Source organism: Aedes aegypti, chromosome 3, assembly GCF_002204515.2.
Source record: "Aedes aegypti strain LVP_AGWG chromosome 3, AaegL5.0 Primary Assembly, whole genome shotgun sequence".
In the NCBI taxonomy this organism is placed as follows: Eukaryota; Metazoa; Arthropoda; class Insecta; order Diptera; family Culicidae; genus Aedes; species Aedes aegypti.
In genome coordinates, this window is record NC_035109.1 from 404,863,831 (window position 1) to 404,891,417 (window position 27,587).

Sequence of the window (27,587 nt, forward strand, 5' to 3'; positions counted from 1 at the left end):
GCGATATCGAAGTTATCGCACCGGGTATTTTATTCTCATCTTTTACACCTTCTGCTGGGCACGCAAAAGAATCCACAACAAAATATATATACAACTTAAGGAAGTTGGCGCTATCATCTAGGGAAGCTATGTGAGAAACAGAATGGATTTCGACAGGCTATGTGTTTGTGGAACATCAATATGTTTTGGGGGGAAATTCTGTGCGCTCCGGTGTAAGCAAAAATATCCATTAAAAAAATCTATCTTCAGCAGTTGCTGAAGAAACAGTTCTAACGTAAAACAATGCATTTGAGAAAATAAAGGAATACGTTATACATCCTTATAATCTCTTGTTTTTTTGGGATTGTAGAGCAACGAACTTCAAACAAACCATCCAATATTTGTTTCTTTTCGATTAATTATCAATATTCGTCAACACGACCTGAGCTTAGCTTAAGTTGTGGCTTCTATAGTGCTATAAATGCTTGCCCTTTAGTGTGCCATGAAACATTTGTCGAGGCAATGCAATCAGGCAAGATTAAAGCAATTATAAAATATCCAGTAATTTGAAGCTTGCATAATGCCATTGTAATGCGTCATGCCCTAACAGTTGTTACCTAAGGGATAATTTGCATTAGCAATGTTGATTCTTCGTTGAATTAGTGCAATGATTTAATGCTTGTGGTTACTTGGGTATTAGATTTTTTGGGAAGAATCAGCTTGTTTAGGAGTATGAGTGCTTCATGAAGCCCAAGCAGGACAGTTCGGTTTTGCGTCGTCCGATAGATTTAGCTCACGGTTTCGCGCATGTTTTCGTCGCTGGAGATTTTTTTTTTGTTTTTTTTTCTGTTTTGGAGCGTCTTGCTGGGTAGTGCTTCGTGAAGCCCAAGCAGGACAGTTTTTACATTCGAAATGGAATAGTGAAAAGTGGAAAATGAAAAAGTGATTTGTTTGATTTGTGTCCTCAGTACTGTTGGTTTTTTTTGGCTGCCCTAAGTTCACCGAACCATCCGGAAGTGACAGGCAGCACATAAATTTAGAGAATCAATCCGGTGAGTTTGTTCCAGTATGATACTTTTTCTTCTGTGAGCCTTCCGGATCGTTTTTGTCCGCGTCGTGGAACTTCTGATCGTTTCTTGAACGGAAAATGTTACTTTCGGAGTTTGATAATTATGTTCAGATTGCGCATTCTGTCCGGGCGGGTGTTACGCAACTAACAATCGGTTGTGGATGCTTTTTAACCGTTCGATGACCCTGGAGGGATCGATTCTGCTTTTCGTATAATTTTGAGCAGAAAAACCGACTGTGTTATCCTAGGGTGTTTAGTTCGAACGCGCTTCCTTTCGTTTTTCGATTATCTAAAAATACAGCACCACCCAGTACTGTTTTTCAATGGGCACAGTACAGTTTTTCAATAGGCGTGATTTTTACGCGTATCGTTATTTTATACAATCCGATGACCCTGGGGGATCGGTTTAGCTTTTTACTGGTTATTGAGCAAAAATATCACTGCACAATCGACAAGCATTTCGCGAAATACTATTTATACTATAAATAAGCTATTGTTTTCTCTTTTGATTTCCGGCATTCAAAAGATTAATTTGAAAACGCTTAAACAACAAATATTTATGGTCTATCGCCAGCTTTCTAGGCGAATCCTGACAATATACCTTCCCCAACCTCCAACTCCGTAGCACTTATGAGCGTGTCGCTGAGTCGGTGGCCTCTCATTAAGTAAGTGCTACATCAACATTTCCTTCCCCTATCCCAAATTACGGTAAAGATGGGCGTGGCCGGGAATAGCGATATTTATGCTTTTAGTATTCTTGTTTATGATTTGAACAAGGTATACTCCCCTGCCTTATTCTTGAAAGTAGTCAGGATGAGATTATTAAAAAGAAACATGAATGTTGCTAGTATCCAATCTACGAAGTATACCGTAACTACGCTAACGCTAACGCTAACGCTAGAATCAGCTTGTTTAGGAGTATCGAGTTTTTTTTGTATTTTCTGAATATACATTAAAGTTTGAACCAGAACCCAAAATTTCAAAATTGTCCGTGCCCTGAAACTATTTTAATAACGCGTTCGATATTAGTATGGAAATCACTTTTGAATCACCCCCGGCAAATTTAGCTTCGAGCGAGCTGTCATTGTTTAAATTGAAATGTCTCTGAGTCTACGGATTGAAATATTTTTTGATATACTTGATGTACTTTGAAAATATGATCTTTCGAACAGGCTACAAAACACTGCAAATATTTTATCACTAAACAACCCAATTCTTGAAGAGATATTGGACGAATTCAGTTTGAACATTTGCTAGGAATTTCCTAACGAGATCATTATGAAAAACTGGAAAAATATTTTTTCAAACAATGTTGAAATTTCCGCCGGCGTTTAGAGTATACTTTTGGGCATTTAATCATTAGTTTTGAATGATTAATCAATGATTATTAATAAAATTAAATGGCATCTTCCTGAGGCACGGTCCACAATTCAAGTAACATTCGTAGCTGAACAACCGTTTATTCAACTAAAATCTGCTTGAGAGTAATTTGTTCAGCTCTTATTCCACCAAAATGTTTGTTGGGAAATCACGTAATGCTCGAAGGGGGAGGGGGTAGGCTTATACGGTGCGACTCAAACAAAATTTTGAAAATGTTCATGCAAAAAGCATTACGAAGATGGGAGGGCTTTCCCCAGGGTTCAAAAACTCAATTTTTAGCGCTACGTAATGAATGGATGCTACTTACACGCCTTGACGTATGTAACAAATAAGCCATAACATAAAAATGAATGGCTTTACTCATTATTGAAGAGTACAATTCAAATTGAAAAGCTTTAAGCATGGTTTATCGTTTATAATCATCGAATGTTTAATCGGGATCAATTTAACGCTCTGATATATTCAGTGGATTTCTACAGGCGATGTTAGATTACAAACATCAAACGTGAACAAAAAACAGCGAGGAAGTATTGACAAAAATAGCACCTACTAGGGGAATAGGAATATTTTTTTATCTTGTGCCAATTTTCGGATTTTTATACAAAGTATTCAACAATCTTATGAACGGCCAAAAACTAGTGCTAGGTCGAAATATTGTGATCTGTCCCTATAAACAGCAATCCTTCATGTAGAATGGTACCACTCACAAGCTTTCAACTGCGTCTTCGGATTCAGATCATATACAACTAAAAAATGCAACGTCTTACATGGAGGAAATATTTAAGGGTCTTTTTTAGTCTTATGATAACGTCTTCGAATACAAAGCAAAGCCATGCTGTACTTGGTTGGATTTCGACGTTTCTTGGGCATAAACTCTCATTGTTCGTGTCACAAGATATAAGAAATGCAAAATTTATTTATACATTAGAAGGCAATGTTGTAAAATTTGTTAAATTTTGTTCAATGATTGATTGATGATTGATTAAATGTTTGACTTATGATTAAGATTATGATTACTGAATAAAATTAACGATCATTATGATTATGATTAACGATTAATGATTAAAACATAATATTGCAATGATTATGATTAGTGATTAATGATTTACTCTTGATTTTTTGAGATTAATGATTAACATTTTTGATTAATCATAATCATTAATTATTAATCATGATTAAATTTTAATAAAAACTTTAAAAAATCCACACAAGCTCGCTCAATTGTTCGAATTAAAAACAAAAAATTTCAAACCAAAACCATTAGGCTGTTTTCAAGCCACGAATTTTGAATTATTCTTCGAAAACTGAATATATAGTTCCATTTAGATGCCAAAATTGCCACAGTTAAAGCCTGCAATGAAAAAACTTGCTCAGTAAAAAAAACTTATCCTTAGGTTTAGAGTTAAAATTAAATTAAAATTGAACAATTAAAATAAAATCACAATTAGTTGAAGATTGAACCATAAAAATCTTCGCGACTTTCTTAAGATTGAGCGTGTGAAAAAATAAATCTGATTTCAAACGGAGTTTTAATAGAGAATAGGAGCTCCGCGAAACAAACTTAGTTCAAAAAGTGCTCTGCGAGCTAGAATGGCTGAAAACCCATGTCTTAGAATTTAAACTCTTTAGAAATATACTCACATGGTCATGATTAAATATTGAACAATCATAAGAATATCGATATTGTACATTGAATTCCCTCAATTTTCACTATATGTGGTTGTAATAATTAACTTTTACAGTACTGGGTGTCGACATCGAACATTCAAAATACTGTAAATTCGCAATTTTTCGACCGATTTTGATGGAATTATCAGGAAAAATCACAAATGAATTTGAATTTTAATCCGGTAATGGTGACGCCCTTAAACGTCCCGTACAAAATTACAGTTCCATTAACTTTCATTTTTCGACTTTCCCGTTTAATATTCTGTGCCTTTTATATACACGAACACGAATACTTTAGGAACATAGCTATATGGAAGAATTTTCAAAATTCGAGAGACTGTTTTCAAGCCAGTTCGTGACTTTCAAACACCACTCCATTTTTATGTAGATAGATAGATTGATCTTCGAAGCTGAATGTACCATTTTTTTAGTTTGGAGAATATTGCATATAAATACGACAAATGGTGAATTTGCAAAGAAAGCTGTAAGGCCATTAATGTGAAAGACCTTATAAAAAAACTAGAGAAGAAGGCTCTATTCCGGTTGGATCGTAAGGCCAAACAGAAAAGGAAGTATATGAGAATACTTATTATATATACTATAATAATACTTATTATAGAATACTTTTATTCAACTCTGTGCTAAAAATCATGTTACTCAAGCCGTCACACGACAACTGCACAAGAGGTCCCAAAAGTGGACATTTGAAGACTTATCAGAACCTGTCATTTATTAGGAATTCTTTCACCGATTTTACAATGAATACTACCGGGATTCCTAATAAATTTCCAAACTCCCATAATTCCTTCAAAAGGTTCACTCGATTTTTAAGGGATTTCCACTAGGAATTCCAGTAGTTTTCCAATAATTATTTTTTCATTTTCTATGGAAACTTTGAATGGCTTCACTTTTGGAGATACATATGTCATATCTTCAGAATTTATTTCTAAAATCTGTTCAGGGAATAAATAATTATATATTAGTTATGTTTTGGCATAATTTATTTATTGAATTTCCTCCCCCAAGCTGAATGCTCGTACATTTTTCTTAACACTGCTCATGAGATCTTAGGCGAGGCTATGCCCATCTTTCTTACACAATTTTTCTCAGTTTTTCTTCAAAGCTTATTCGGATTTGAATGTTTTTCCGGTTTTCTTCAACTTCCTCTTCATTATCGCCCAAAACTTTTCGATCGGACGAAGTTCTAGTGTATTTGACGGGTTCGCCTCCTTCTGGAGGCGCACATTAACGCCTTTCGCTTCGTACCAATTCATTACAGACTTGACGTAATGCCACGAAGCGAGGTCCGGCCAGAACAGCGTGGGACATCGGTGAGAGCGGAGGAAGGACAGCAAGCGCTTCTGCAAGCATTCCTCTCGAAAAATCTGCCCGTTTATGGTGCCGGTTGTAACGAACAGCTTGCTGTACTATCCGCTTTTGCAGTGCGCCTGTCACGACAGGTACTTCTTCACGAATCCGGAACCTCCATGCAAGACGTACCGACAAAAAAAAATTGAGGCCGGGGATTTGTTTGATTTGTTTGGTGTCCGCCTTAATGTATCTCTCGTCGTCCATGACGAGACAGCCTGGCTTCACCAGCCACTCACGGTACAGCTTCCGCGCACGCAATTTGGCCACCGTGTTTTGCTTGTCAGTCCGGTTAGGCGCCTTCCTGCCTTACCTTTAAAACACGTAGCCCAGCCCGCTTCAGGGTCTACTGGACGAACTATTTCAACAAATTGACCTTTTTGGCCACGACTCGGGTGCAAAGGTTCGGGTTATTCTTAAAGTACTGCCTTATCTTCCGCGCCCTCTCTGGGTATTCCGTCTTCGGGTTTCGGCCGCTTCCAGTGCGCCACTCAACGGTCTTTGTCTCCTAGAACATTATCACAACGCGGGACACGGTGCAATAGTCGATCACCGCGTCCAAGATTTGCTGGCGTAGCTCTTCTTGATTTGAATGCATCTTGAAAACTCTTCGACAGGTCACGACAGAATGCACACATAAACATAACACTCAAAATTAGAATTACCCAAAATTTCATTATTTTTTACACACGCGATAAAAAGTTACACCCAAAATAAAGTTTCAATCTTTAGTTGCAATATTAACCCCTCTACCGGCAGCTTCATTTTTTACCACAAAATTCAAATCGTTATAACTATTTTGTTTTTCAATATTTTTGCACCATATTTTCACAAGTTCTCAAAAAACTCTTCTAATTTTAGGATCTGTGTTGATATTGATCATTGGTCATCTGGTTTTGAAGATATTCCAAAATTACTTGGGGGACCGACCCGTAACTAGAACCCCCATTGATTTCTCAGGCTACAGAATTTTAATCGTATTCGGATGTTCATCATTTGGAACAATACATTAATGAGAGTATGTTGTGAAAAAATGAAGTAATTTGGTGCACCCGTCTTTAAGTAATGAGCATTTAGGTTTCTGGAACCACGCTGGCCAAATAAAAATCTTTAAAACTTCAAAAAAGATCAAATCGTAATTTTCAGATATCTCAAAGAATACTGAACTGATTTGTGTGATTTTTTTTTTCAAAGTAGCTCCTTATTACCTGGCATTATATAGCCCACATTTTATTTTTTTGATAAATTGATCAAAAACAAAATGGCCGCCAAAGACATTTTATATGGAAAATGTCGGTCCCCCAAGGAACATCGAAATATCTTTTAAACCAGATCACCAATAATTAATATCGATACGGATTCCTAAACTAGAAGAGATGTTTGAGAACTTGTGAAAAAATGGTGTGAAAATATTGAAAAACAAAAAAGTTATAACGATTTGAATATTTATTTTGTGGTAAAAAATTAAGCTGCCGGTAGAGGGGTTAAAGAACTTCTGAACTAAAATCCCGAAATGTATCTCTGGAGCTATTACAGGGTGTCTACTCGTTTACCGAAATGAAATTCCCTGATATTTCCAGTTTTTTTTCAGGTTTTATAAAATAATTACAGTTTCGAGAAATATTCTAATTTTCTATAACCAAAACAAACTAACAACAAGTGTTTTAAAGTGTGTTCACTCTTCTTGACATTTTAATGCAATGTACTAACAATGTTAAAGCTTATGTGCTGTGCAAATCCATCATTATTGATTTCGTCTTTTATTTCGTTTGCTCTATCTATCATCGTGATCAGAACACTGATTGTCAACCCATGTGACAATTTGAAGCTGCTTAAACGCTTTTATACCTAATTCATTTCAGCCTTTGTTTGAACAAGAGCTGTTCACAGCCTCCATACACTGTTGTTCAGCTATTAAACATCTAATTCTGGCGATTTTATTCAGCCTTATGCTTAATTTGAGTTATTCGGAAGGTTGAATAAAGGTCTAGCATGCGCTTATTCAAGTCCCTTTGAATAACGATAATTCTATTTTTAGAACAGATGACAGCTATCGAAAACTTCATAGGTTCATAGTTTTGGGTTTTATCAACGCAACAAACAATTTCAAACACATAATGGAGATATTTACTGGAATTTAAAGATGAAGATTAGTAAATATGAACAATTGAGAATTGAACTGGGATTCACTGATTTATAACCACTTACCTTGACATCTGCTCCATATGAGACTGTGTGAACATCATTAACAGCAAGGGAATAAGTCATTGACTTGTATGAATAAAGGTTGCATTGAGGCTGAAGAAGTGATATCAGTGCTATGCAAAAACACTTAAGTTAGCTGTCAAAAGTGTGTTGTGATTTTTGTTTTAAAATAGAATCCACAATACTCTTCAATTACTGCTGATTGATTGTTGTCAACGCAAGTTGATAATGATTACAATTTCGTACAGTTTATTAAAATGTGACGAGGAAATATTCGTAATCGAGTGTAATACGCCATCTTGTTGTTACCCGAGGACATCGATGCCGAATTCAGGAGTTTTGTTTTTCGACAAACGATTGACCCAAGTGCGTTTGAAGCATGTCGGCTTCGGGATGCGAAAAAAATGTTGTTCGATGAATCGATTGAACAATTTGGTAATAATTAATTGAGTGTGTGATTCAAACGTTTCAAATATTTTTGTCAACCTACAGCTGGACAATTTTTCGACAATGGCTGTTGATTTGATTAAAGCTTTAAATAACCTTTCATCAATATCATTCAGGTTGGCTGAACAATAGTTAAAATCATAGATGGAAAATAATTTGTTCAACTTGATATTCAGCTTAGAGTATACTGCTGAATAGGAGTGTTTAATAAGCTTTTCTTCAAATTATTGTTCAGCTGTCATGGTGTTCAGCCTTGTACACCATTAATTAGCCAATGTTCAGCACATACTCTTGCTGTTCAGCTTTCATTGTTACTTGGGAAGCTCCCGGTTAATCAAATTCGACCTATATACTGGTAGGGACTGAGTGTCTTGAAAAAAAGGAAATTCAGAAACCTCTTGCTTGAAAAGAGAGACAACAAAGCAATCAAAAAACAAAACGAAACCTAGAGGGAACCAGGAGTAAAGAGTTTGACAATATTTCTTAAACTTTTTTTTATAATTCCTTGAGACATTACGACAAATAATACTATTCGTTTTACTATAGGCATTTTCAATGATTTTCTCAAGGAATTTCATCGGAAATTATCGCAGGTAATTGCTCGAAGAAAGATATTTTTATTTGAGAGATTTGCATTTTTCTTCGGGAGTTCATATAATTCATAGTTCTCATAAAATCACTTCAGAAATCTTCCTAAGGAATTCCTCCAAGAATTTTGTTTTGGATATCTCCAAATACAACCTGGATATTTTCAAAAATAACAACAGAAATTATCTCAGAGATTCCATCAAAAATTACTTCATATATAATTTCAGCTATTCTTTCATCCTCCAAGGCTCCAGTTTTAAACATGTTAGAATATTCAACCAGAAACTTCTCGAGAGATGCCTCCAGGGATTTATCAGGATTTCCTATAGAATTGTTTTTTTTTCAGAATTTCGGTTTTGACTAGGAATTTCTCTAAAGATACCTTCAGGAATTACTCCAAAGATTGCTCGTAAGATTTCTTTGGAAATTCCTCTAGTAGCACTAAGAAATTTCTCAAGATGTCTTCAAAGACTTGTTCAAGAATTCTCAAAGGAGTTTTTCTTGACAATTTCTAAAGAAAATCTTTGAATAGCCTCTGATAAAATTTGTGTAAGTTTTCAAACCATTCTTGATAAATAAGAACTTCTAGAGGAGCTCTTGACAAAAATTAAGAACTTGATTATTTGCTAAAATAATTGAAAAAAAGGAAAACAAATGAATATTGAATTCCAGTGAAGGAACTCATCGAAAAAAGAAACCTCCAAGAAATGCGTAGGAATGATCAGAGGATTTCTTGGAAAAATAGCTGTAGTAGTAATTGGTTTGGAACCTTGAATTAACTTTTGAATATTCCATGGAATTTTTTTTTTGCATATTCATTGAGAAATGTTTGGAAGAACTGCAGTAATTCTTGGATGAAATGATGGGTAAATTCCAAGAAAAAATCTAGAGATACTAAATCACGAACACTGGGTGAATTTGATATGTTCCTAATAAATTTGCTCGAATAACACCTCGAGGATTTTTTGTAACAATGTGATTTTTGTAGTGAATATAGGAAAAATTACGTAGACATTCTTGTTGGGTTTCTTGAAAAAAAGCTCTGGACTTAAAAAACCCATGCGGGTCTTTTTAGAAGAAATTCTGTGCGAATTTTCGGAAGATCTATAAGAGTAACAGCTGGAAAATTCGGTTGAAGAGTTATTGAAAAAATATCTCGAGGAAGTCCTAGAATAGTCTTTGGATTATTTTTTTCCAAAGTAATCCCTGAGAAAATTACTGGAGATAGTAACGTTGAAGTGCTTAAGGATTTTCTGAACCATATTCTGGAGACATTCCGTTAAGCATCCTTTGAAAACTTACTGGTAACATTAATAGAGGAATCTCTTGAAGAATTTCTGGAGAGAAACCTGTATTAATCCCTGAAAGTATACTAGATGAAATATCTGGAGAAACCACTAGAATACATAACACTGCGGAACACGTTTTTGTCTCAAGCACCAAAATACCGCTATTCACTCAATTAAGGGTTGCTGAATCCATTGCCGTTTTCAAAAATATCATAGCACGTCTAGTTTTTAAGATATTGGCTGATGAAAATGCAAAAAATGACTATTTTAGTCAACTTGCATGCAAGTTTGCCAGCTTGTATAGCAATTTATTTGCTTAATTTGCCACAGAATTCAAACTTTATGTATATAACAATACTTATCGGTAAAGTTTATAATACTTTCGATGCGGAAAAGTTATTTTTTGATTGTTTAAAAAAGTATAATATTTTCCCATATAAGAAAAACGAAGAATTTTGTATGGAGACAGCACACATGTCAAAAAAAAATCGGTTTATTCTAAATTTAATTGCGCAATTTCAACCAAATTTAATTCAAAACGAAAGTTTAAGTGCAAAATAGCATGCTTAGTGGATTAGATCACAAAAAAATGATAAATTATACTTTAAATTTCATGTAAATATCAATGAAATTAATGTTCTATGTAACTTTGGCGACATGTAGCTAAAAATTGTGACGTGCTGGAACATTTCTGAAAATGGCATCAGATTCAGCAACCCCAAATCTACTCGAGACACATATTTTAATCCTTGAAACACGTAAAAATGTCATTTTATTACGCTGAGATAATTGAAACTTAATCTCTATAAATATATGAAAAAAATCTTGAAGAATTAGTTGAATAGAATCGTAACAGTTTCTGAATTTTTTCTTTTTTATAGAAGAGAGTTTTCTGGCAAAAAATGGTTATCTCTGGAATTTGACGCAATAATCCATTGCAGTGAACATATTCTACCATGAATTACTGCCTCAAAATATTTTTCCTGATTGTAATCGAAATTCCCTAAGTATTCCAGGTTTTTTTTCAGGTTGAATAAAATTCCCTGTTAATTCCAGGTTTTCCAGGTTATGGACACACTGTTAATTACTGACATCAATGGAAGTATCGATGGATGAGTTCTGAAAAAGATCGCTTCCTTGAGTAACGAATCTTTTTTTCAAATCCCTGGAGTAGTTTTTGAGAATATCTTTGAATGAATTCATCAAAGTATCTCGAACGAAAATCTGGAAGGAAATCATTGGGAAGTTAGGGAAGGAATCTACAGATTGATAACTGATGGAAATGTTAAGTAAATACCTGAATTACATTCTCAGAAAATCAATATGTAACAATATTAGGCATAACATCAAGAGGAATCTCCACAGAATTTATTACAAAGATCCTTTGAGAGATAACTGGATGGAATCTCTAAGAAATGTTTACAAAAAGGTGGTTCCTGTGGTCGTTTTGGTCACGTTTCAGACATGAGGTCTCTAAAGTTAAGTCAGTAAAAAGTGAGTCAATAAAATTCCTTTACTAAAAGATCCTGAAGTGATCAGGAATCGAACATGGACACTCTCAGTATGGCTCTTTAGCCGCAGACTTTACCACAAGACCAGACATTGCAGAATTCGTTCTCAATTAGTTTCGAAGCACGATCAGAGCAAGCGAAGAAAAACATCGCATCCGTATCAGTCTATGATAGACAATGAATCGCAAGTTATAACAAATTTGATAAATAGCTGATAAACAGCTGCGAAAGAGCCCCCAAGAGAAAGCGATTACGCTTTACTAACAAGATTAACAATCCCCAAACATCCTGTAGCAATAGAAAATATAGAGCCAAGTACATATTTAATGCCTTTATGCATGTATGATTTCTATGCGATGAAAGTGATGTTATAAGGTGTGTTTTCATTTCTACTGCTATTAAATTGCTTGTATGCGGGAGTGACCCAGTTCGCTTAAAGACGTTTCGCATAAGGACATTTCGCATACGGACGTTTGGCATAATGGACGTTTCGCATAAATCAGTTTCATATAAGAACAGGTAGCATTTTAAAGAAGGCATATAATTATCTTTATGCCAAACGTCCATTATGCGAAACGTCTCACCCCCTTGTATGCATCTATGATGCTGATTTAGGGAAATAATAATTGCCTATGGTTACTTGAGATAACTCGTACCAATCTTCTCATACCATATTTTGGTGTTATAGCTTGAATAGATATTGTACAGTAGTCCAGAAATTGTTCACACCTCAATTCGGTATTATATGGTTTTGAAAATATCGTTTAACACTTCAGTCGTCGCGCTGTTGTAATTCGTACAACACTGTAGAAAAAAACCTCGCTTTTCGTTCCCAACAGCAGCGTGATGGTTTTGACGGTGGCAAACCGCGCGACGACTGGAAGGTTATAACAATTTAACCCTTTGGGGCCGGCGCGGTCATATATGACCGCAGTACAAAAAAGGCTGTAAAAAAAGAACCAATGAACAAATGTATATACTGTCTTCGGCAAAGTTGTTTCAAATATACTCTTTTATCAGAGAAAAATATGAAGTATATGCCTTTATGACCTAATTGACAACCTAGAACATCCTGAACATCCTGAAGTTTGGAAAATTGAACTATAAGTACATACGAAGCGTGAAATGCTGTTTGTGAACATAAATGATGTTCAGGCTAGATAATACAGAATTACTCTTTTAACGAAAACACTATTTCACTTGCTTTGCTATGTCCTGGGATGTTGTAGGACGTCCAAACTGTCCTGAAGCACACTCTTTGAAATCTACAACCGTAACAGTAATTGTTTGGGTTAAAAACAATAACATTACAAATTCAAATAGAATATACCAACCTCTGAGAATCTCAAGAGCTATTTCAAGGAACGTTTGGGATATTCCAGGCCCTCCAAATTACCCTGGAGTTCAGAACTTCAGGTCTACACTTGTTCCAGTAGTTATTCTCGCTAAACTGAGTGAAGTTATATAATCTACAATGTTTACTGAACCTTGTCACGGATCAAAAGGCTACTTCAAGAAACGTTTGAGGTATTCCAGGCCCTCCAAATTACCCTGGAAATCTGAATTTCATGTCTACATTTATTCCAGTAGTATTTCTTGCTAAACTGGGTGAAGTTATATAATCTACCATGTTCACTGAACTTTCGCACGTATTATGTATTGGATGTTTTAAAGAACGTTTGGAGTATTCCGGGCCCTCCAAATTACCCTGGAGTTCAGAACTTCAGGGCTACACTTATTCCAGATATTTATCTCGCTAAACTGAGTGAATTTATAAAATCTTTCCTGTTCACTAAACCTTCTCATGCATCAATAGGCTGTTTCAAGGAACGTTTGGGATATTATAGGTGCTCCAAATTACCCTGGAGTTCAGAACTTCAGGTCTACATTTATTCCAGTATTTTTGCTTGCTAAACTGAGTAAAGATATATAACTAACCAAGTTTACTGAACCTTGTCACGGATCAATAGGCTAATTCAAGGAACGTTTGGGGTATTCTAGGCCCTCCAAATTACCCTAGTGTTCGTAACTTCAGGTTTACATTTGTTTCAGTAATTTATCTCACTAAATTGAGTGAAGTTATATAATCCAACATGCTCACTAAACCATCTCATGGATCAATAAGCTCTTTCAAGGAACGCACAGGCCCTCCAAATTACCCTGGAGTTCAGAACTTCAGGTCTGCACTTGTTCAAGTAATTTATCTCGCTAAACTGAGTGAAGTTATAAAATCTAACATGTTCACTGAATTTTCTCACGGATCAATTAGCTGTTTCAAGGAACGTTTGGGGTATTCCGAGCCACCCAGATTACCCCGGACTTTAGAAATTCAGATCTACAATTGTTCTAGTAAATTTTCTTACTAAACGATGAAGTTATTTAATGATCACTGAGCTTTCTCACGAATTAAAAAGATATTTCAAGGAACGTTTGGAGCATTCCAGGCCCTCCAAATTACCATGGAGTTCAGAACTACAGGTCTTCCCTTGTTCCAGTAATTTTTCTTTCTAAACTGAGTGAAGTTATATAATCTACTATGTTGACTGAACCTTCTCATGGATCAATATGCTGTTTCAAGGAACGATTGAGGTATTGCAGATCCTTCAAAATTTCCCCAGGACTTCAGAACTTCAGGTCTACAATTTTTCCAGTAATATTTCCTTTTAAACTGAGTGAAGTTATATAATATACCATGTTCACTGAACCTTCTCACAGACCAATTGGCTATTTCAAGGAATGTTGGTGATATTCCAGGCCCTCCAATTTACCCTGGAGTTCAGAACTTCAGGTCTACCCTTGTTCCAGTAACTTTTCTCGCTAAAATGATCAAAGTTTTCCCTTTGGGACCGGCACGGTCATTTATGACCGCAGTCGGAAAATGGCTGTATTAAAAGAACCAATGAATAAAATTTACTGTCTTCGGAAAAGTCCTTGCAAATATACTTCCCTGTCAGGGAAAAATTTTAGGTGTATGCCTTAATGTCCTACTTGGCAACCTAGAACATCCTGAACATGCAGAAGTCTGACAAATAGAATAATTAGTATAAAAGTAGCTTAAAATGCCTTTTGTAAATACAATTGATGTTCTTACTTGGTAATACATACCTATTATGTCAAGAAAAACGCTGCTTCACAGGCCTTTTCATGTTCTGGGATATTCTACGACGTTCAGACTATCCCGAAGCTCAATTCTCGAAATTTACAGCTGTAGTTGCTTGCGCTAGAAATAATCAGCGATGGAATCCGTAAATTACCGTAGAATAATGAGAATTTCCGTAGCTTTCTGTAGAAAATATACATTTTCCGTAGAATTATCTTACGGATCCGTAGAAAGTGCTCAATTCCGTAGATCTACGGAAATTTCCGTATATCTGGCAACGCTGCAAATAATAATATTTTCAACTCAAACGGAATCTATTGACCTCTGAGAATCTCAAAAGCTTTGCCATACTATCCTGGAGCTCAGAACTTCAAATCTGTCCTTGTGGCAGTGTTTTTTTCGCTAAATAGAGTTCAGTTATATAATCTACCAGGTTATACAGGGCCCTCATAGCCGAAGCTGTAAAGACGCGGGTATTCATCATGACCATGCTGAGGGTTCCGAGTTCGATTCCCGGTCGGTCCAGGATCTTTTCGTAATGAAAATATTCTTGACTGCCTTGGGCATAGAGTAAAGGGTGTCCACGATGAAATTGCCACATACAAAATTGATTCGCAAAATTCGAGTTTTCATCCGATTGCCATCAAAACTTCAGGGATTGAGAAATAACTATTAAACTTCATTTTACTCGTATTTTGTTTACAGTCCATACGTAAATGCCCGCACCTTGGCCTCAACCCCGGCCATGAGATTCTGCACAACCTGTGAATCAACTCAACCGTTTTTTGCATGTAAACTCATACTTTCATGGACAACGAAACATATGTGAAGGCCGACTTCAAACAGATCCCCGGCAACCTATTTTTCACGGCCAAGGATAAGTCCAGCGTTCCGGAGCATTTCCGCACTCAGAAGAGGTCCAAAATTGCGAAGAAATTCCTGGTTTGGCAAGCCATCTGCACGTGCGGGAAGCGGAGTGCACCTTTCGTGACCTAGGACACGATGAACGGACAAGTGTACATGAAAGAGTGCCTCCAGAAGCGGCTGCTCCCTCTCCTGAAGGCCCACAACATCCCAACAATCTTCTGGCCGGATTTGCCCTCATGTCACTACTCCAAGGACGTGATGAAGTGGTATGCGGATAATAAGGTCAATTTCGTGCCGAAAATGTTCAACCCTTCCAACACTCCGGAGCTCCGCTCCATCGAGAAGTACTGGGCGATTATGAAGCAGCACCTTCTTACACACTTATATTATTTTGCCGACCTCAGCAAACGGATTGCCAAGAATCCAACAGCTGAGATTTCGGTAAAAAATTGCCGAATCATAGTTAAAATTTTACCGAATCTCGGCAAACCAAATTTTTTACCGAGATTTCGGCAAACGTAACCGAGATTCTGTAATGGTTTACCGAAATCTCGGTAAAAGTTTTGCGGAGATTCAGCAAATATTTTACCGAGATTCGGCTGTTGGATTCTCGGCAATCCGTTTTACCGAAGTCGATTAAGGAAATTAAGTGTGTAAACGACCTAAGGTAGTGAAGACAGTCGAACTGAAGAAAGTATGGGTTCACATGCAAAAAACGGTTGATTCACAGGTTGTGCAGAATCTCATGGCCGGGGTTAAGGCCAAGGTGCGGGCATTTCCGTATGGACTGCCATCTGTTGCAAGAACCGCGCGAAGCACTGTCTGCCATAATGGATTTTTAGTTGACGTTTGCCTAACACGCACACTACTACACGAATTGCCTGTAAGTTTTGTTCGCATCATTCAGCAACGTGTACACTATCAAAAGTCAAAGCGGTCAAACACTAGCGCCTCTGATGGAACGATCGCGTCGGTCAAATGAAATTCAAATTCATCGTTAAACGCATGTACCATGAGCTTCTCAAGAGTGTTACGTCTGTTTGTCTGTGACAGTACAGTAGTGACGCCTCTACACGGATAGTCGTGTTGCACGATTGCAAAAAAGAAGTAGAGCTCGAGATTTGTATGGCGATTACCGGATCTTTTCGTAAAGGAAAGAGTTTTGACTTCCTTGGGCACAGAGTATGGGCGCATGCCTGCCACACGATATATCCATGCAAAAAGGTCATTAGCTGAGAAAGATCTCAGGTTATAAATGTGGAAGTGCTAAACTAACACTAAGCTGAGAAGCCAGTTTCCTCCCAGTGGGGACGATATGCCAAGAAAAAAGAAGAAGATTCGTCGACAAACACATATATTCAAAACGTGTTTCTACTCGTTTACGGATTTAGACTCTACTGACGTTTTCACAAATTGTTCTCAAACAAAAGGTGAAAAGCAGGGGGGTTGAAAATAGTATATTTTTACGTGACATAATTTATGGATGCTTCCCAATAGATGTCGCTAATTATGACTGGAAACTTTGTCGAATACACCATGTTTCGGAAGTGCTTCGTTTCGTCCTGACTCTCATCGCGTTGTAGATCTTGTGTACTGAACATCCCGCCAAGTTAGATAATCTAGAACATTCGAAATGATCTGATAATATTTGCTGAACACTCGGAAGGTTCAGAATATACGGTAGATTACAGTTCATCACCTTGTATGATGAACAAGGTTGTTATTACAAGCATAGACTTCAAGTTATGAACTCAAAAGCAGTTTGGAAGACCTAGCACCTCTCAAAAAAATATTTGTCATCATTTCTTGTTATGTTTAGCATGTTGAGCACCAAAACTATTGAAAGGCGTTCAAAAAACTGTATAATAGTTCTTGGAAAAAATCAGGCCCCAAAGGGTTAAGGTGTTGAGCGAAAAAAAATATTTCTATACGAAAATTCATCATTTATTATTCAGTTATTGCTATACCTGATCAAATGATCAATTAAGTGTTTGTAGAATATGCATGAGATTTGAGGTATTTAAGCTTTTATACATGGCTCTTTCATACCTTATTCAGATGCACGGATAAAAATCTGATCCCCACACCATGATTTACAAATCATGAAATTCATAAATTGGTTAGGTCATAATATCAGGATCACAAATCATGGTTCCTGGAGTCATAATCATGATTCCTCATAAGCGTAACATCCAGTGTGAAAACACTAAGCGGCGCACTTTGCTTCATTTCATTCGTATCGATCACACTAAATTCAAGATGACGAAGTGGTTGAGTGGTAGAGTACGTGGCTCACAATCGGAAGGTTCTTGGCTCGAAATTCAATGTATGCTATTTTTAACTTTTTTTTATTTTGTCGATCATAAACGGATGCGCGACTCAGCATTTTTGGCATTTTAATCATGATTCCGAGCAATCAGCTACAAAAACCTAACGCGTGTGTTGCGTTACGGTAATCTGACTAATGATATCATGAGTCCAAATCATGGTGTATTTTCATAAGACGAAAACACGCTGGAATCATGATATCATGAGTCATAATCTTGTTTTTGGATTCTGATTTCTACCCGTGTGGTAGGTATCTGGTAACTCTCTGCTATGGAATACCTTAGTTTGGTATTCTCCAGCAATTTTATTCGGAAGGGTAATGGTTGATGATTACAATGACTTATCGTGTGACCTTAAAAACTTATAGGATTAGTCACTCAATGTTATAGAAACCTACAAGTGTCTATAAATATTTTTGAAAATACTCAGCGAAATGCAAAAAACAAATAAGAAAGAAGAAAACAAAAGATTAAATAAGTATAGAAAAAACGTTTAAAACAACCAATTTCTTTCCGCAGGGGCAAATTCGGAGTCGTACATGTCTGCAAAGAGAAATCCACCGGCACCCGGTTGGCAGCCAAGTTCATTCAGATCGTCAAAAAAGGCGACCGGCGGAACATCGAGCGCGAAGTTCACATGATGAACGTTTTGCGCCATCCCAAAATCGCCCAACTGTACGGGGCGTACGAATTTGATCGGACCTTCTGCATGGTGATGGAGCTGTAAGTGGACCTACTTGGATTGATATGCGTTTAACAAAATTACTGAAATCTGATCTTCATCGACAGGGTTGAAGGAGGCGAGTTGTTTGATCGCGTGCTGGACGAAAAGTTTATCCTAACGGAGAAGGCGTGTTCCATTTTCATGCGACAGATTTGCGACGCGATCGGCTATATCCATAGCAACAACATAGTGCACTTGGATCTGAAACCGGAAAATATCCTGTGTCTCACGGAGAGCGGGAACCGGATAAAGATTATCGACTTCGGCCTGGCTCGTGAGTACGATCCGGACAACAAGTTGCAGGTGCTGTTCGGCACGCCGGAATTTGTGGCACCGGAAGTGGTCAACTTTGAGGCGATCTCCTTCGCAACAGACATGTGGAGCGTGGGCGTAATCGCATATGTGCTGTGAGTGAGAAAAATTCGAATAAAAATTAATGCGATGCGGGAGCAGTAATTATTTTTATTTACACCACACAGCGTGTCCGGCCTTTCCCCCTTCGCTGGCGAAGACGATATTCAAACCATGGCAAACATCACGATAGGCCGATATGACTTCCTGGATGAAGCATTTGACACCGTGTCCGAAGAAGCGATAGATTTCATCAACCGCTGTTTGGTAAAAGAACAAAAGTTGGTATCACTTCGAAATGCTTGGAATGTTTGATCATTTAGCTATTCATGAATTTGGAACATTTCAGGGAACGAATTACAGCCGAACAAGCGCTCAAACACAAATGGATCAAACGAAAACCGCAGTACTATCCGACCAATCGACGACCCTCAATCACCACCTTCAAACCAGTGCTGTTAGAAACAAATGATAATAACAACAATAAGGTACGTGGCTAAGCAACATGCGGAGTAAAGGGTGGATCGAAGAATCGTATTTGCTCTACGCCGCTGATTCGATGCTAGATCCAATTCTGAGTACCCCCCCAAAATTGTGTCGTGTCAGTTTTCAGCCAAATGAGTTTTAACTTGGGAGGACTGTCAGAAGCTGTTGTAGAATCAATTGTGCATTAAAAAAACGGTTTTTGAACTACCGTAATGGAGACGCATGGCCAAATTTGAAAGACTCCATATTTTCTATTTCAGTCCGACGCCGAGATCGACAAAGAGAACCTCAAAGAGCTGGTTTCCAAATGGAACGAGAACCCGAACAATCGCTACGCCTTCGAACAGGCAACGGAGAATGTTATCTCGCCCAGTGGAGAAACGGTTCAAATTCGACGCCCAGATGCAGGCAGCCGGCGGGGCAGCTTAGCTAGAGGTAAGTCCGATGTCCGAGGTTTAAGCCACATTCAAAAACACACACATTACACAATCTTATCGAAAATATAAAACACCCATCCTGATTCGAATTGGTCGATGCTTAGTAATATTAGTTGTGAGCGCTGCTTAGCAAAAAACTAAATTGTTACACTCAAGACAGAGAGAGCGGAAGCGACGTAAGAACGAACAAACCAACTTGTACCTCAATTAATTGATCCTTTTTCGTTTTTCTTGTTCCTGCTATGTGTTTTCTTGTATATTTCCTCCCACAGATCGAGACATACCTCGAGATTTACATTTGCCCGTGTTGGTTGAAAACTAAGAGCCAAGCTTTTATAGATAAGCAAAATGTGAGCTTTTGTGTACAGATGAAGGACTTGAGCCTGAAAAAAAATCATTGTAACTAACAGCACCGAGCCGGCATCCTAACTGCAAGATAATTTCATATCCTTTAATCATTTTTTTCTTCTTGTTACCCCATTCAAGATTTTCACGAGAAATTCAAAAATACTGGTGGCGATTGAGAGTTTAAGAAATGAGAATTTCAAAGACCTCATACTCTAAAACAGAAAACAAATAAAGACTAAACAAGAATCAGACCAAACAGGGACCAACGAATAATGTTTCCTCAAAAAATCTGATCAGGCATTATTCAGAGGTTGTTTTTATATATTTTTCTTCTTGGGATTCGTCGTTAAATTACGCAGCATTTTTCATTATTTTCACAAGAAATTTGATCAGAATGTAATTTAGCAATTTGATCAATTATTCATTCTGGTATTGGTCAGAAGATTTCTTCAGGAGTTTTTGCAGTGATAAGACTTCACAAATAAACCCTACAAGTTTTTTTTTCCAAGCAATCCTCCAATGACTACAGAGAATTTATCAGTTTTACTTGGGAATTCCTTAAAAAATTATCCATGAATTTTGCAATAAAATCTTCAGTTCTCTCAGACAAAATTCAACCTGGGGGGGGGGTGTATCCCGAAATAAAATCAAGCACTCAAAAACCACGTCTTCAGCACACGGACGACTGATATTAAGGAAGGTCGTTTATGGACAATGGCCGTTCTTTTTCAATTTCCCTTGTTTCAACATAAAGTCCATGATAGTTGCTAGGATCCATATTGGAACCTTGGTAGCGATCCTGTTTACAGCTACACAAACCCTAACGCTTCTGCGGTATTGGCTTCAGAGGCGCGTCCACGTTCGAAACCATGGGGAGGACAAACGGTGGCAATTTTTTTTTGCACAGTGAAGCTAAGAAAAATTTGAACCATATGGAATCCTAAACTGGAAATTGAAAGTTACTATATTTGAGGGGCTCAAACGCAAAGGGGTGTAAGTGAAATTTTGGTCGGTTTTGAGAAGAGGAATTTCTACTATTTCTAAGCGTTCTAACGATATTTTCAGGTGATTTTTCCGCTCAACAGAGAAAAATAACATAATTCTTAGAAGACCTTGTTGTTTTTTGGCTCCCATGCAATTTATGTAGTATAGAAAATTGCTGAAAAAACAGTACATTTTCTCAAAACTAGTTTTTTTCACTGACACTCGTTTTCGTCTTTACAGAGCTGGTAGCGACTGAGTGCTTTAAAAATAAGAAAAGAGACCTAAAATAAAACAAAAAGAGGCCGAAAAGATATCAAACAGGAACCAAGAGAACAAAACGAAACCTAATAGGAGCCAGAAGATAAAAATTCGATTCTTCATATCATCAGATCAGACATTTCGCTAAGATCTAAGACTATTTTTGTTATTACGTATTACTGCATGTTTTTTAGGAATTTCTCTAGGGATTTTATCAGATAAAATGTTCAGATTTCACTCCGGAAATTTCTAAAGGTATTCGACAAAATTTCCTAGGAAATTTCTCCAAGAATTTTATTTAGGACACCACAAGAATTCAACCTATATGCGCAAGGAGAACCATAGAAATGGCATTTCTCTAAAGATTATTTCAGAAATAATCAAAATTCCTCTAAAAATTATTTGTGAATTTTTTCAATATATTCCTAACTTCTACAAGATTTTATCCAGTGATTCATCCATAGGTTTCCCTGGAATATTCTCCAAGATTCCGTCAAGAATTTCATACAAGATTTCAACTAGGGATTTCTCTAAAGATACCTTCAGCAATTGCTCAAGAGATTTCTTATAAGGTTTCTACAGAATATTTCTTCAGCAGTTCTTTGAGATTTTATCAAGTAAGCATCTAATTTTTTTTATCAGGAATATTTTCAGGGAAATACCAAGGATTTGTTCCTGAAAAATAAATCCGTGAGGTATTTCCAAAGATAATCCCAAAGTAACCTCTGATAAAACTAGTGCAAGTTTTGAAGTAACCCTCAATGAACAAGGATCTCTGGAATAACTAAAAGAATTTATCGAAAAGCATAGGACAGAATCTTAATAGAAGTTTGTGTAGGAATGATATGAGGAATTATTGGAAACATAATTGTAGTATGAACTGATGTGAATACTTAAATAAACTTTTGAATATTGCATGGGAATTTTTCGTGGAACTTAAAAAAAATGCTTGAGAAAACTGAAATACTTGGATGAAATACTGGAGAAATTCCTAGAAAAAAATAGATGTGGTCGAACAACTCCTCAAGGAATTTTTGATTTCTGGGAGGAATCGTGGATGAAATCTTGAAGGAATCCACATGAACAGCGGAGGATTACTTGCAGAGTTTTTTTTAATACCTCTGCTATGTTTTTTTTTTCTAAAACTTTGAAATAAACCTTTAAGGATTTCCGCGGGAGAAATTCTGTAAAAATCTAGAGCAAAAACTGGAGAGTTCATTGAAAGATTAGTGAAAATATATCTTATGGACAAAAAAATCTAAGTTATACTTGAGAAAATTACTGAAGGAAGTAGCTTTGAAGTTCTCAAGGATTTTCTAGTGCAGAAATTCTGTAGAAATTCTTCTAAATATCCTTTGAAAATCTGATACGAAATTCTTGAAAAGCTTGTTGGACCCGTTATAGTCTCTGAAGGTTTCTCTGGAGCCTTTAAAATGTTGCATCTGGATTGAATGCAAGCAGAATAAGGAAAAAAGAAGCTTTGGTTAAAATGGAGGCTTCCCATTAAAAAAAAAAGACTTTTTAAAGACTTGCATCAAAATAGGGAGTCATATAAAAAAGAATATCCCTTATATTTATATCCCTTATAAATAAATTTTAACTTAACAAATTTGACAAATATAGACCAAACGTCTTGTCTTTACAACCAGTGAGATTTTTCCAATTTCTTAAATAAAAAATTGATAAACAACAAAAATTCTGTGAATTTGTGTAGTTTTTTTCTTGCACCGAAGTGACCCAGCTAATACCAACATTCGATTATTAAAAAATGTTTCATCGCGCAGAAATCACATCAAATATATCACTGGAATTTCTTCAATCTCTAAAAACAGAAATCTTTCACAAAAACTGTAATGGTCAGCATTAAATATTACTTACTAAAAGCTACTTCCAGAACATTCTACGGCAATTCTGAATCAGCCAAGAACTTTTAGAGAGTCTGCTTAGGGAGTTCTCTAAGGATTCCCTTGCAAATTGTTGTGTCTTTATTCCTTCATAAGAATAAGTATGACTTTGATCGAGTTTGTATGTACGTATATTGAACAGATTATAAATAGTTTTATTACATTTTTTAATGGAATCGTGGGTAGGACAATCCTTTGACTGTCCTACCCAGGTGTTTTTATGCGTAGTACATGTCCTACCTGTCCTACCCACTTCCCGCGCAACTGATTGGCTTCTGTTTTTACACGAGAAACGTGAAGGTTCCGAAAAGAACAAATATATATATATATATATATATATGTAAAACAAAAACCAACCATTTGTAACCAAACGGTTACATATTGGAGATCCGGAATTGAAGTTACTTCAAAAGTCTTTGAAAGAGACTGTACACGCAAAGAAAATAATGTAAAACATAAATGAATTCTGCATGGATTCAAAAAAAATATAAATGTATTCTTTGTCGGCCTCTAATTGATTTTTATTGTTTTAAACAGTACATCGAATTTGGTTCAACTTTTTTTTCTTCATTTTAACAACCGCGTAGAAAACAATTTGAAAAAAAAAATTTGTGTTTTGAAAAAAAAAAGTTTTTATAACAATAAAGTTTTCTATTTGAAACAAATATTATATTTCTATCTTATATTTCATCATACACAAAAAAAATATCACATCAAATATTTCTGCATTTATAACATTAAAGGTGATTGGCTTCAGTTTATGCAACACTCAGATTTTGCAGATGACTACCTAAAATAAATATGTTATAAATTATTGTCGGGTTGGTAAAAGATTAGAAACGGTTTCTCATATAAGTTGGATTCTCATCAAAGTTGGAAGTAGTACATTTGTTTCGTATCCAATTGCGCTGATCGACCTAACATACAATATCAGTACAGGACATATAAAATGCACCAAAGCCGTTTTCCTATACAAAATTATGATCTTCAGATAGCCATATCTCAACAGATTCTTTTTATTTTTTCTGTGACGAGCTACAAATAATCTCAACTTTTGATAACTATTGAAAAGATTGTATGAAAGCTATTGATTCAAAAGTTTTAGATAAGATAAATTTTAACAAAAAATAAAAAGTGTAGAAAATAAATGTACTACGACAAAAAGTGTTCTAGCAAAAAAAAAAAATACACTGTGGAACACGTTTTAATCTCAAGTAAGGTACCCCGGGGCAAGTGAGAATCCGGGGTAAGTGGGGCGTTTTGTCATAGCTCAACTAGGAAAAGTTTTTCATGGAGGTATTCTTCTAGAAAGTTGAAGATACAATGACATGGAATGTATTTAGTACTAAACATATTGTTATTTTTATTACCATGTGGTTCATGTAACAGTTGTCAGTTTAGCGCCATTTTCAACTTGCATGACAAATTGTGACACGTTTCACGTTTTGCATTGACTCGCAAAAAATAAATGTGTTTTAAATCGAATTTCCATCAGTAAGCTATAATGTTTAGTATTATTACAAGCTGCTAACGAAAAACCAGTATTTTGTTTTCATTTCATGTGAAATTTTCGATGGTCTATCTTACCCCAAAATATATTTGTACCTGGGGTAAGTGGGACCTATCAAACCAAAAACCAGAATCAAAACTTTTCGTACACGTTTCATACATTTTGCTAGAGAGTAGCACTAAAACATTCAAACAAATGATTTTTATCAAAAAAGATCAACCTCAAATTACGTAATTGCATAAGAGGGAGAAGAAAAGTTTTATTATTCTTTATTTTTTAATATTTTTTTTATTTTTGAAATACGACTTCAAAATTTAACAAACACACAGCTGAAATTTGAAATGCATCATGAGAACGATTACTTTTCTATGTTATTGGAAGTTTATTTGTTATTTCTACCAAATTAAGTAGTGATGGAAAACAATTCCATCCCATAAGGTTGTTTTCTGCCATGCATATAAATAATAACAAAACATATTTATAATTCCTTCAATTATTGATTGCTTGTGTGCTACATTTTAATTAACAACTTATAAATGATGTATTTTGAACATGTTTAATTCCTCTTTACGCTTTTATTGAGGAATTTTCAGTTAATATGAAATGTGAGGTGACATACTTATGTACATCAAATATGTACTTAAAATTAAAAATCTATGACTTATCAATCCTATTATTGTAATGGTTGACTTACTGATGTGAATTAACGCATGAAACTGGATGTGTCCCACTTGCCCCGCTTAGCGAGGTAACTGCGTCCATTGGCTCATTCTAAAACTTTCTTCCAAGGTTTTCACAATTTCGAAATTATTCGATTAGTTTCATGCACACACCAGCGAATATGTTGCCGAAACGTAATTGTGTTGTTGGATTTGAAAAATATTGACATTTGAAAATTTTATTGAACAATTTGTTTGAACTATCGTTTTTTTCGTTCCCACTTGTCCCGCGGTACCTTATCAGAATACCGCTTTTAAATAAAATTATTTTTTTTAAGTGTGCCAGCTTGTATGACAATTTATTTACTTAATTTGCCACAGAATTCAACTTATCAATAGAGTTCATAATATTTTCGATGGTGAAAAGCTTTTTTATAATTCAGAAAAGTATCATTTTTTCATATAATAGAAACGTGCAATTTCAATTAAACTAGTTGGGATTTTTGTAGATGTTTGCAGGGCTATAATACCATATGAAGCTAAATGATAGCAAACAAATTTATGAATGAATCTCCTATCCTTCGAATTGCATTGTATTCTTTCAAAAATTTCTTTGTTATAGTTCGAATAACGAGTTTCTATTATAATATGGTAATTTTGTACATATATTCCAGTACTAACGCGTCTGGAACCTTTTTCAATTTTTTTCATAGTAATTTCCATATAAACCTACAACGTCTTTGGGTCACCTTTAAATCACCATCTAGAAATATGGGTGATTGAATTTTCAAACATTTTTCAATTTTGAACCACCCTAATGTTATATTCATAGTGATAAAGATGATTATTGTTTCAAAAATAATCAAAACTATTTGAACTCAGCACATCCAGTTGTATTGAATTGAACTTCTTTTTTTAAATAATAAAGAATATTTTTATTTTGAAAAGCTGGTAATTCTTTGCGTGCAAGGGTAATTCCTGGATGATATGATAGAGAAATTTTTGGAGAGACTTCATACGAAATCCCTGGATTTATTTATTCAGGAATTTCAGAATTCTTCAGTATAGGGGGAGATCCCCCAGTGCCGGACAGCACCCAATACCGGACAAAGTCGAAACATTGAGAAATCATGGTCCAATCAGGATGGTGTATTAGAAAAGAAAGCTATTATGTAGACTAATGTTTGCGTAGAACAACACATCCTTGAAATATGCATGCCTTTTTAAAAAAGTAGAAACGTTTGAAAAGCTTCTAAAAAATTGACAAAATTCTTTTAATTTTGAGCCTATTTAGTAATTATTTTTAACATGAAAAAATACTTTGGATCCCGCAAGCATGATCGAACATAATCCTAGTTTGATAGTATGAATGTATTTTGTACCATAATTGAAGTAAATATGGACTAATTACAATTTTCGTGAAGCACCTCCTATCCCTCAGTTTCGGACAGCTTGATTTGTTATATGATATTTTTGTAATTATTGCGTCAGTGTCAAATTTATTTTTGTACACTATAAAAATGATAATATTTATCATAAATGGGTAGCACAAGCCTATAAAATCAATATTTTTCGAATTATGAATTTAGTGGCTTGAGTGTCCGGTACTGGGGGATCTCCGCCTAGTATAAAACCCTTCGCCAGGGTTTCGGGTCATTTGGCCGAATGGCGTTTGACCAAAATTTAAAACAGTAATGAACTACAATTAGCATGAATTTGTAATGAATTTCCAGGACAGTTTGTTCTTGAACAAGGATGAATCATCATTGAAATACAGCTTGTTCTAGAAACACTCAATGTTGAAAGAAGAACATCCTAAATGTAAGCAATCATTCACTTCTTTGCTAGTGGTAATAGCTGCCAGCATAGGTTTTCACATTGCGTGTGTAGGCAGCCTTTGACTATTTACGACTTATTCGTCCTTCTGCGGAGTTTTGTTCGCACGTTGTAATCGTAATATTGGAGGAGAATAACATCTCACCTAAGATAACCCTTGTGCTAAAAAAGTGTGTTTTAATAAGACTCTTTATCAACGTATTATAAGCATTAATTCCAAAAACTATGAAAAATATTCAAATATGATCATAAGAAGGAAAAATGCAAGTGTAATGCATATAATTGTTATATC

The 27,587-nt window shown here is 35.7% G+C and overlaps 1 protein-coding gene across 4 annotated transcripts in view; it reads left to right on the plus strand.

Annotated features, from left to right (window-relative positions):
• The window catches only part of LOC5566696 (calcium/calmodulin-dependent protein kinase type IV), a 114,949-nt gene that overhangs the window by 73,339 nt on the left and 14,023 nt on the right, over positions 1-27,587 (plus strand). For all 4 annotated transcript variants that reach the window (XM_021855730.1, XM_021855729.1, XM_021855731.1 and 1 more), the window contains exons 4-8: positions 18,318-18,521; positions 18,588-18,929; positions 19,002-19,154; positions 19,223-19,361; positions 19,620-19,794. In XM_021855730.1, coding sequence (XP_021711422.1) covers positions 18,318-18,521; positions 18,588-18,929; positions 19,002-19,154; positions 19,223-19,361; positions 19,620-19,794 — 1,013 coding nt within the window. The remainder of the gene's footprint in view (positions 1-18,317; positions 18,522-18,587; positions 18,930-19,001; positions 19,155-19,222; positions 19,362-19,619; positions 19,795-27,587) is intronic.